Raw genomic sequence first — 11,825 nt, 5'->3', positions numbered from 1 at the left:
GATTCTACCAGCTGCATGCTTCAGCAGAAATTGAGATTCATTTTTCAACATTTTTCCAGTCTTCAGCTGTTCAGTTTTGGTGAGCCAGTGCCTACTGCAGCCTCAGATTTCTGTTCTTTGCTGACAGGAGTGGAACCCGACGTTGTCTTCTGTCATTGTAGCCCATCCGTCTCAAGGTTCAATGTGTTGTGCATTCTGTGATTCTTTTTTGCTCACCACACTAGTAAAGATTGGTTATCTTACTTACTGTAGAATGCCTGTCAGCTCCAACCAGACTGGTCATTCTCCTCTGACCTCTCATCAACAAGGTGTTTCCGTCCACAGAACTTTCACTCAATGGATGTCTGAGTACACTTTAGAGAGTGTTGTGTGTGAAAATCACAGGAGATCAGCAGTTTCAGAAATACTCACTGAGATCACGTTTTTCCCCCATTCTGATGTTTGATGTGAAGCTCCTGACCTGTACAATTTTATGCATTACAATGCTGCCATATGACTGGCTTATTGGATAATTGCACGAATAAGCAAGTGTATAGGTCTTCCTAATAAAGTGCTCGGTGAGTATATATACAGCATATGACAATCGGACACACAGCTCACCTTTTAGATTAGTTATAAAGTCATGTGATGTAATTCGCATTTATTTTTTAAATTTTGAGGTGGGCTAAAAATATTACAGGTCAAATCTGCCAGTACCCTTAGAGCTGCTGCCTGTGCCCATTTCACTCAGTGGCAGTAATAACAAGTTAGTGATCAGTAGCTTTTTATTCAAAAATAAAGAGTGGCTGAAACACCGGCCGCCCACCATGAGCTGGGTTCTGTTCAAGGTTTCTACCTGTTAAAAAGGGAGTTTTTCCTTGCCGCTGTCGCCAAGTGCTTGCTCACGGGGGAATGTTGGATCTATGTAAATACAACTATAAAGAGTACGATATAGACCTGCTCTATATGAAAAGTGCCCTGAAATAACCCCTGTTATGATTTAGCGCTATATAAATTAAACTGAATTGTATTGAACTGAATTGAACTGAGTTTAACTGAATTGAACATAAAACATTTTGTTATGTATGCCATTAATCTGGCACTTTCCAGTTTCACTTCTAATGTGTGCATGTTATCATTATTTTAAATATAATGATCTTTAATTTGGGATTCACGATTAAACACGTTGTACCAGTGTAATACTGTTATCAGCAATACTTTACTCGAGCACACCATTACTGAGCCAGACACAGAGAGGCTACTCAGCCTCAACACAACACTATAACTCTGTACATACTGTATAACAGAGAAATTATAATTTACGAGGGCGTTTAACCCAAAAAACAAACTAGTACTAAACAAAAATCATGTTATAATGTAAGAACAGGTGTGTATGTTTGTTTTAGTAATCTACCAATTACTGATGTTCACTGTTAATATGGGGGGGGGGTGAAATACAAGACAAGAGATTTTTGAAAACTAATAGGCACTGATTTCACAGAACTTACCCTTTGGCCACACTTAGTCATTCTACAGACATAGATCATGTTTCGAATTAAATTTTTTTAATCAGAAACATAAAACTCCTTAACTTCACTTCTCTCCCCTTCTCTCCCAAGACCCAACAATCACACCGCCAGGAAGGACAGATAGACATATTTTAACTGCATGCAGTAAAACAAGCAGTAGTTATGGTTAGCTTTTACAGGACTGTGTTGCCAGGAGGAGTGGGAGGTCTATTTGAATACATTAATTAATGTATCTCAACTTGCTTTACATCAAGTACCCCGATCCAAAGGAAGAAGCACAACTTTTCTGAGAAACTCAAGAATTGAAATTATTACAGTTACTTCCAATCCTCTCTGGGCCCAAAAAGACATAATCTGAGGCAAAATGATTGTACAACATGGGGAAATAACAGTAATCCCAACCCATTTTCAATATTAACTCCTATGTCATCAAAATACACTTTCCGTCAGACACTGAACAATTGATTGTGTATAAAAACCAATGAGCATGACATGCATAGTTAAACAAAAATGTGTGGAATAAAAGTGTGGCAATTATGAAGCTTTTAACAAATAAATCAAACAAATAAATGTTTTGGGGCTGTTTTTACAGAAATGCAGAGAAGGGGGTGACAAACAAACTGCAGCCAACCATTTCTAACCAGGCTGCATGTTCTTCTGCTGCTGTGGATTAGTATTTGAAACTGTTACACTAAGGAAGGCCTCTCACAAAATGAGTATTATGTTAGGTAAACAGTATGACATGTAGGTTGAGTGAAAAGTGTGAAACTGAGGGCACTGATTTTTGAATAGATGCACAAAATGTTGAAATTTAGCAAACATGATGACCCTGCAGGAGTGCATAGCTTCTCCTGCAAAGGCAAGTGTTACTCTTGAACTGTGTGTTTTTACAAGGCACAGGGCAGTGTTATTCAGCTAGCAGCTTCCTGTGTAATGAAGTGAGACATTTAAAGTCCAAAACACAACCTGACAACATTGTGCTCTTCATGTTTGAGGTCTCTCAGGTGAGGGTGGTTTTTAGAAAAGATGGAACTTTTGTTGAATTAATGTACTGTATGTTGTCCAGTGCAATGTACAACACAAAACCTCTCGTAACACTTATTTACAACTGTTTTGCTGCAAAGTTTTCTGTTTTATAGTGTGTCCCTTCGGTGCAAATTAAAATATACAATCATCATGGTTGCACAAGTAAATAGCATCCATGTGGAGTTAAGAAACAGAGGACTGAAATTTCCAAAGAACTCTTTTTCTCTGCCATACTGAGAAGCTATTGAGTGTGAGCTGGTGGTGGTCTTTCTAGAATTATGTCAGACAGACAATGGCACACACGGAGGTGGAAAAAGTTCTTCAAAGCCAAGTGAATCAGTCACTTTGTTGCAGAGGTTATAAAGCGTTTGCTAAACATTTTTTCACCATTTACTTTGTTTCAAAAAAAAGTTAGTTCGACATTTTTATGGCACCTGTCCCAAAAATAATTTAAGATATATTTTTAGGTCTTATCTGAACTCTAAATATAAAATCCTCATTTGAAAAATAAACATTTTTAGACATAATGGAGCGCAACATGGACACAACTGTTGCCACAGACCCACGATGGCTTCTGGTGTCACTACCAAAGAAAAGAAAGAATGTTTTGTCTCCTCTTTATGGCACCTGCTGATGTAGTTGTGTCAGTATAAATTTACCCATAAAAAGATATTCCGTATGCTCTTTTTGTCATGATCTGCCCTCTGTGTGACTCTTTGGACTCTCTTTGTTTCCTGTTTTACTTTGAAATTACTCCCTTGTGTGTTGGCTTTTTTTTTAACTTCATGTCTTTGTTTTTTCCTGCTTCTGTGTGTCTATAAGAGGCTTTTATAATGATGGCACAAAGGGAAGTGTCCTTTAAGCCATTGTTAAAAAGTTGATTGCCTGACTGGATTCAAGACTTTGTTAACATCCCTGATTCCCAGCCAGTCTGCCAGCCTGCTAGCCACCAACCAGTCATCCCAACTGCTAGCCTCCAGCTGTCGGCTAGCTTCCAGCCAACATCCCTGTCGGCTAGTCTCTGGCCTGCTAACCTCCAGCCAGCATCCCAGTCGGCTAGCCTCTGTCCTGCTAACCTCTGGCCTCCACCTGCAATATCCTACTCCCAAGTTCACCAGCCTCCTGTGGAATCCCGACCCTCAAGATCTTGAGCAGTCCCCTTTCTTTGGGAGTTGTCTGGCTGTTGCCCCAAGATATCTAGGGGTCGGAGCCCCTAGAAGGAAGCGGCGGTGACAAAGACGTCAATCCTCCCAGCTAGCCAGTGTCACTGAGGCTCCGCTGCCCAGCACTACAGAGCCTCCGCTGCCCAGCAACCCTGAGTTTCTGCTGCCCAGTGCGATGATCGATGCCCAGCTGGGCCCCCACCAGAACCTGAGTTGGCCGTTCCCACAGACTTGTGCCTGTTCCTGCATAGGGGGTCCAAGCTGATGTTTCGCTTGTTCCTGAGTCTGCCGTCCCTTGCAACATCTTGTCTGTTCCTGAGTCAGGGGTCCTGGCTGATGCCAAGCCCACACCAGGTTCCCAGTCGGCGGCTTGACAACTGCTCCTGGTTTCCCCTCAGCACCCAGGCGGACTCCTGCTCCTGGTTTCCCCACGGAGGCCTGGCCAACTACTACTCCTGATCTCATGGCTGCAGCTCGGCCGACTCCTGCTACTGATCTCGCATGAGGGGTGCTAGCCTACGTCAAGCCTGGTCATGTTTCCCAGGTGTGGGTTCCAGCTGACTGCATCCTGCCCTGACCTGCAGCTGTCCACCTCGTGCTCTGTATCCTGGCTCGACCTGCAACTGAATTTTCTTGTACCAGCTATCTCACAAGACCTCCAGTCTCTTCTCCGGTCTCCAGCACAGTACCACCTATGGCGTCAGCCTCCAAGTGATGATCCAGAGAGGCTCTGTCTGCCGGGTCACCCTCTTGCTCGACCTCTGGAGCAGACCTGCCTTCATCCCTGTCCCCCGTCTCCGCCCTCCTGAATGGACTTGCCTTCATCTCTGCCTCTGCCTGTGTACACTCCTTCTGCTGTTTCCCTGAAATCCCCTGCCCCATTCCTCTGATCCCTGCTTCCCTTGTGTATTTGAGTCTTTGCATTACCTTCACTCCTCGTCAGTTCGTCTGTGTATTATCCGTTCCTCGTGTAAAAAATCTTGTTGTTTGTTCCTGCCGGTTTACCTGTCACTCACCTACATGTTCATCCATTCATCTACCTGTAAGCCTTATTTTTGTATAATAAAACACCCTCACCAAATCAGCCTGTGTTGTATGTCTGCATTTGAGTCCTTTCCCCTGAGTCCCTGGCTACACTTTGACACTTATGAAGAGCAGACTGACTTCCTGCCTTTTACTCCTAATGGCGTATCCTCTCAATAGATCACATTCGTGTGACCCAGTCCTTGCATTACTGCTCTGCCAGTCAAAGAGGACGTATTTATACACACAGGTTCAGTGTGTGTATGAACAAAAGGCTGTATTGTGTACATTAGCACATCATTTTACAACAGAGTCCCTCTACTGTTTTGACATAAGTTGACAGTGAAAAGCCTCTCACTGGAGGAGGAATTTCATATGACTGCAAAGATATGCCTGTCTAGTGATGATGGGTATCTGAAAGGCTCCTGATTCCGTCCTCTCATCATTTGAAACTGCAGTAATCTGTATATTCATTCTGTTTGCTCATCATCAAATTTTTGATCAGCTAAAATGAGCAGTTTCCTTTTCCAGCAAATGGTTCCTCCCTGAGACCTAGAGCATTAAGTCCTGATGTCCCCAGCAGCAGTAGCAGCAGTCTGGTCAAATCTTCTGCAGAATAGTGGAAAATCATTTGCATTCACAGCTGCAGTTACAGACTGCAAGAGAGATGTTTATAGTGGTAGGAGCACAGCTGGTTCACATTGATGAGAGCTGACCACAGGGCCTTTGAGGTTGTTCAGATGAAGCTCAGTAGAGCAGGGGAGTGTTTTAATTTATAAAGAATTAACAGACAACAGATGAGTCTCCAGAGCAGTAAAACCTACAGTTATGTAATGCAGGTTCTAACCTGGCATTAATCAGTAGAGACTACATCTTATTTTTGATTAGGCTGCTATTATATGAAGTCATACATATTTTAGTAAAAAACCACATTACAGCTCATAAAAGTAAATCTTGTCTCCTGCAGCCTCAGGCAGATCTGCCCTTAGATTTTAAATTCTACAAGTTGTTGTTGTTATAGGCTTAATATTTAAGACCTACATCCCATAACTGTTTTGTGAGGTGGACTCAGGAGCAGGGCAGCAGGATTTTAAATATTCATACTCTTCTCTAAGATTTATCTGAGTGGCCCTTTCACTTTGCTCCAGGGGAGTCTCTGCTGCCAGGAAATTACTGGTTTTCACTGAGACATCCAGAGGGAATGAGAATGCGGCGCAGCTCCAGCGTATAAAAGCAGCAAGCTGCACTCAGAGTAACAGAGGACATGCTTGTGCAATGCTACAGGGAGGCTGCTTTTTCTATGAGAAAAGTTTCTATATAGTCTGTGTTGCATAATGAGTAAACAGTTCAGGTGAAGAGGTCCACTTAGTTTGGAACAACGAAAGAGGATACCAAGAACAATCTGGATTTATTATTTTATAGCTTCAGTTATGAGTAATTGTAAAAAACAAAGCGATCCTGATCATCTCCATGGATTTCTTATTCCATTGGTAGGTTAACATATTTTTATCTAAAGCTAAATTTAAAGGACAGAAGGTAAGCCCTGAGGCTACCATTCCATGTTCAATTGTTTACTTACTAATTTTTTTTTTATTATGTTAAAATTTTTACTTTGGTGAGAAAATGGTAACATTTAGGAGAACACCCACTTTAAAGCATTAAAACATTTAACAGAAAAGGAAATGAAACGCTATCATATCAATTACAAAAATGTGACAATTGGCAGGGAAATGCTCCTTTAAACTGTATGGGGTTACAGAGATAACGTTTGGCTGTCACCATTATGTATGTATCATGTATTATCATCATTATTTGTCTATTGAGTTTTTATCAGCCTTTAAACAACATTTTAACACCTTTTATGGCAGAATAGATAAGTAACTTTAACTGTAAGAAAAATAGAAGTTAAAGTTAAAGAATAAAAAAACAAACATGTTTGTGTAAAGGGAAAAAATGAATAAAATCAGTGAATTGAGCGAATAAGACAACAGGAAAACATTAAACACAGTTGCAATATATTATCACTTTTGAATAAAATTTAACAGTCAGGTAGACAATATATAAGAAGTAACATGTTTCACCAATAATTATGCATATGTACATACTCATTTTTAATCTGCTACATCAGTCATTGTTGTCTCTCAGTGTGTTTTGTGTGTGTTTTAAAGGATTATCCATTGATGGTAATCGACAAGTCATAGTCATTGTCACAGTCAGACATGTAGACTTATGGTATGTAAATAAATATATCCCCACGCCTTGCACCTTTGCATGTATGAGTTGTTGTGATCTATGTTCAGTATGAATTGAATGATTTAATGCAGTGACAGTGTGTTTACTGCTGCTGCATAGTAACTTCCTTTGATGAGGAATGCATGCAGCAGTGCTCAGTGTCGGCAGACACTGTCAGAACTTGTTCAGCCTTCCCCTTTTGCCTTGTATAAGGAGAAAAGTGAGACTCTTTGTACCTAAACCTCAGAGAGTACTGAGAACTTATTCGATGTGTTTTAAAGATTTTAAAGTCACTTTGTCCTGAGGAGCTTTGCTTTCCCATAAAGACGACAATAATAACACATGTTATTTGAAGTTATTCCCTGATGCAATGTTAAGATAATAATTGAAAACCTGTTAGGAACTGTACGTGATTTATTAGATGGGAGGAAGAGTCAGAGAAGGGGATGGTTCTAAAAGCTTTCTTTGGCCAAAGTACCTTGTACATTAGTTATTGTGACATCTAATCTTATTGACATTTATCTTTTATTTTGAATTGGGTTGGTGTAAAAATATTACAACTCAAGTCCCTCAGTATGCATTGAACTGCCAGTCATTCAGTGGCAGTAATAAGTAGCGATAACAAGATATTGATTAGTAGCTCTTTCTTCAAAAAAGAAAGTAGCTGAAATATCTAACTTCTTTTTTTTCAAGAGGGGGGTCCAAAGATAAAAATAATGCTAGGAAGGGTCTTGCTTTTTTAAAAAGTGAAGCATAAAATCATGACAGAAGCATAAAGTCTGTTATCAGTCAGCATGCTGATCCAGTCTTTTTTCGCTCTCAGTATCATCTCAGCCAGAGGAACCACATCAGACCCAGAGCCCAGCAGTGATGCTGGCGATGCAGCACTACAACTCCTCAGGTACTATTGCCTCCTTTCCCGTCTCTAACCACACCACCATGGTGCAGGGGTTTGAGGTGAAGGTTGTAGCACATAATGCCACGCTTCCACTGAGCAACCCCACAGCTGCTGGCCTCACCATGACTCTGGGCATTCTGTTCAACGTGGTGGCCCTCATCATTCTTGCCAAGGCTTACAACCGCTTCCGTCGGCGGTCAAAGGCCACTTTTCTGCTCTTTGCCAGCTCCCTGGTGGCTACAGATCTGGCTGGACATGTTATCCCTGGAGCCCTCGTGCTGAGAAGATATTCTGCAGGCACTGGGTCAACATCTGATACTGCCTCCAGCTTTAGAGGTGATCCAGATGCCTCTTGTCTCTTTTTGGGAGGTTGCATGGTGTTCTTTGGCCTGTGCCCACTTTTCCTGGGTTGTGCCATGGCTGCTGAGCGCTGCTTGGGCGTCACAAATCCTTTGCTGCATGCACGTCTGGTGACCACAGCACGGACAAGGTTGGCACTGACCTTCATCTGGCTACTGGCTTTATGTGTGGCCCTCCTGCCCTTCTTCAGCCTGGGTGCCTACACCTATCAGTACCCAGGGACATGGTGCTTTATCAGGGTGATGGAGGACACCAAAGGGACAGATCTGGCCTTTGTGATGCTATTCTCTGGACTGGCTATGAGCTCTCTGGCCTTGGCCTTTGTGTGTAACACCATCAGTGGGATCACGCTTGTGAGAGCCCGGCTAAAGAAGAGTTCCTGCTCCCAACGCCGCTTATCCAGGTCTCATGACACGGAGATGGTGGTCCAGCTGGTTGGCATTATGGTCACCTCCTGCATCTGTTGGAGCCCTCTGCTGGTGAGTTTGGGGAAAAAATTTTAACAGACATGTAACAACATTTAAAAGAGGCATTTTTATTTTAATATCACTAAATGTTGAGCTATTGATATGGTATTTGTTATGGGTCTGATTTTTCAAATCACAGATCAGAGTTGTATGGGGAAAATAAACTTTATTTTCAAATTTCAGGAAATCACAAACAACTCAATATATATAACAATATATGTTTTTAAAATGTTTTATTTGTCTGAAATTTATGCTCACTCAAGACAGATGAAGTGATTGGCTTATTAGATAGCTTACGTATCTCCACCATCATTTGACTGGCCAATACTTTAGGTTATTTACAACCAAATAACTGTTAACAACAGAACTTTGGTAAAGATTTAAAAGATTTTGATATAATTTGATTAGCAGACCTTTTAAACATGAAAATTATTAAGTAATCAGACACTCTGTTTGTATCACGCTTAACTGTACTAATGCACAGTGCAGTTGGACAGTAAAAACTAAGAATTGACTTTGCATTACAACAAGCTATTGTTAACTGCAGGAAACATGAAGTTTTGAATTTCACAATAATTCCAACTGACCCCCTGACTGAGTGCAGTGTTAATGACAATATTAACACTGACAAGAGTTTATTGCCATAATAGGAGTTTGATTATAGCAGCTGCAGTTTTCCTTTTTCAGTTGCCCTAAAGTAACTTTAAGGATGGAAAAGTCATCACAGTATTATATTGTATATGTATTCTTTCAGGTCATTTCAGCTCTTCATTGAAGCTATATAATGTTAACACAGAGTGAAATATTCAAACCCAAGACCACATTATTTTTTTAAATGCACCCTTTTATCAAATGGAAATATTCTAGATGCATCATCTTATACACATTTCCACAAATTTCAAAGTGTCATATTTGGTATCTTTGAAAACTTTGGGATCTCCACCACAACTTAAAAAAAGTGTGAATCTGAACAATGTTTGGACGCAAAGCATGATTTGCAATGACACACCTCAGATCACCGAGGTTAAAAGAGTTTAAACAGTAGCTACTAAAGTGTTGTGAAATATGTACCAATCTTTTTTGGACAAAAGGAAATGAATGACATGTTAAAGTTCTTAGTTTAATTTATTAGGTAAATCGCATGCAATTACTCAACAAATACATGAATAAATACAGCATAATTTGTGTCCATTATTTGGTCATAAATTTTTGAGCTCATAATCATGTTAAAGATGTATGTATTCCAGATTCTTCAAGGTGTGAGCTCTAAAAAGACATAATGCAATAAAGTATTAGCACAATCAAAACTCTCTTTGTTACAGAAAATATCAAGTAACATTAGGGTTTTTTGTTTGTTTGTTTGTTTGTTTGTTTTTTTAGTTTATTAGATGGTACAACATGTGCCTAAAACTGTTTTGTTTTTTAAGGTCTTTGGACTGATGTCAGCCACACGGTCCTACAGTGGCTCCCTAAGCAATGACCAAGACACTTACAGGGGGCTGATGGTGACGGGTGTCAGGATGGCAACTTGTAACCAGATCCTGGACCCTTGGGTCTACATCCTGTTGCGACGTGCTATCCTCAGGAAGATCTACCGCATCACTAAAAGGCAGGCCAGTTTCAAGGGAAGCATGTTTCGCTCCCTCCGCTGGGATGTCAGCTCCTTTCAGAGCTCAGAGAAAAACAGTGTTAATAAGATTTAAGGGAGGAAGAAAGGGGAAATGGCATCTATCTCTTTTTAAGAGATGCTCTGTCACTTGCCAGTAGGATCAGTGCTGAACCTGGCAGCTTTTCCTCCTGATCAGAATTCAGTGATAAAAGGTCCTGCACGAAAAGAGATTTCTTTCTTGGCAAGTGGGAATGGAGCCACTTATGTTGGTATGTATGAAGTGGTTAAAAATTGAAAACAACATGTTCAGAATTTGAAATATCACTGACCAGCTAATGATAACTTCTTAGGTTGTTGTATGTATGAGCTAGTGATATGCTACAAATGGAAAAAGTCCTAACTTATTATAAACTGCTAATAGTGTATGACAACATTAAAACCGGTAACTGGTTCTAATGTTGTAGCTGATCGGTGTATATCAGAATGCAACATGGCCAATATACTGGACATGTTTGGGTGGCAGTCTGCCCTCTATGAGAGCAGATGTAAATATGAAGGTTTTTGTGTGCAGGAGTATGTTGTACTCATTTTTTTGCTGAAGTGAGGACTGTATCTGGTCTTAAAGCAAACATCTCAACTCAAAAGGTTTTGTCTGTAAATATGCTGTTCGTTTTGTTCTCCGACACAAAGTAAAAGTCAAAGACTTGTGTAAATGCTCACATATAAGAAGAAGAAAAGGCTGTGCTTTTACCTCAGCTTGAAGATGTGAAAAACACCATGTCTTTATCCAAACATGGTGTAATGCTTTGATATGAATGTGAATGTGTGTCTATATTGTGTGTTTGTTAATGTATCTAGAGTATTTTCCCCAAGTGTCTGGGGACTGAAGTGAAGCTATGTGTTGCAAAAGCTAATTGAACGTGATATTGTCAAGAAAGGAAAATGTAGGATTACATAATAAATGGTTATCTGTTGATGTTTCATCTCATTCTGGTTTATAATTGATGTCATACAGTATTTTTTTACAACTTTGTCTATATAAGGAAATGTTTCCTATATTCAGCTATATTCAGCTTCCGAGTAAAGCCAGGCACATTGTACACCATAAACACAATAGAAATCCGAAGTGATAAACAAAGTGCACAAATTGCAAAAAGCAGGTAAGACAGGATAACACACACACACACACACACACACACACATACACACAAACACAATTAATATGGCTGCTAAAATTTCGACCTGAGTCTAGGGCAAAAACCCACATTTCTGGCCTGACTTACAGTTGTTACAGATAAAGAGTTAAGAGATTCAAAGATTTTGTGTCTTTCATTATAGGCAGTCACTTCAGTTTTTAATACATTTAGCAATAGGTAATTCATGCCCACTCGGTTATAAATATGTTCAATGCTCTGTCAATTTGTGTCTATGGGACCATAAGTTATTCAGGGAAAGAGAAAAATGGATTTGAGCATCATCTAAGCTAAATAGGTATGAAAAAAAATCTTGTTTTGAGAATGAATGGCAGCATATAAAAAT

General features: G+C 40.2%; 1 protein-coding gene across 1 annotated transcript; it reads left to right on the top strand.

The window, feature by feature from the left end:
* The first annotated feature begins 6,001 nt into the window (after positions 1 to 6,001).
* LOC120806788 (prostaglandin E2 receptor EP1 subtype-like) lies at positions 6,002 to 11,228 on the top strand. The gene is made up of 3 exons (XM_040158239.1): positions 6,002 to 6,210; positions 7,776 to 8,689; positions 10,105 to 11,228. Exons 2-3 carry the CDS (start codon positions 7,823 to 7,825, stop codon positions 10,378 to 10,380), a joined length of 1,143 nt encoding a protein of 380 aa, XP_040014173.1. The 5' UTR covers positions 6,002 to 6,210; positions 7,776 to 7,822; the 3' UTR covers positions 10,381 to 11,228.
* Positions 11,229 to 11,825: the final 597 nt, after the last annotated feature.

Source organism: Xiphias gladius, chromosome 3, assembly GCF_016859285.1.
Source record: "Xiphias gladius isolate SHS-SW01 ecotype Sanya breed wild chromosome 3, ASM1685928v1, whole genome shotgun sequence".
NCBI lineage: Eukaryota > Metazoa > Chordata > Actinopteri > Istiophoriformes > Xiphiidae > Xiphias > Xiphias gladius.
The sequence above is the reverse complement of the archived record's forward strand: the minus strand, read 5'-3'. Positions and strand labels throughout refer to the sequence as shown.

Excerpts from the sequence above, each read along its gene's own strand:
- LOC120806788 (XM_040158239.1), top strand. The coding sequence starts at position 7,823 with ATGCTGGCGATGCAGCACTACAACTCCTCAGGTACTATTGCCTCCTTT. Across the intron at positions 8,690-10,104 it reads TCTGTTGGAGCCCTCTGCTG|GTCTTTGGACTGATGTCAGC; the intron begins GTGAGTTTGGGG and ends TTGTTTTTTAAG.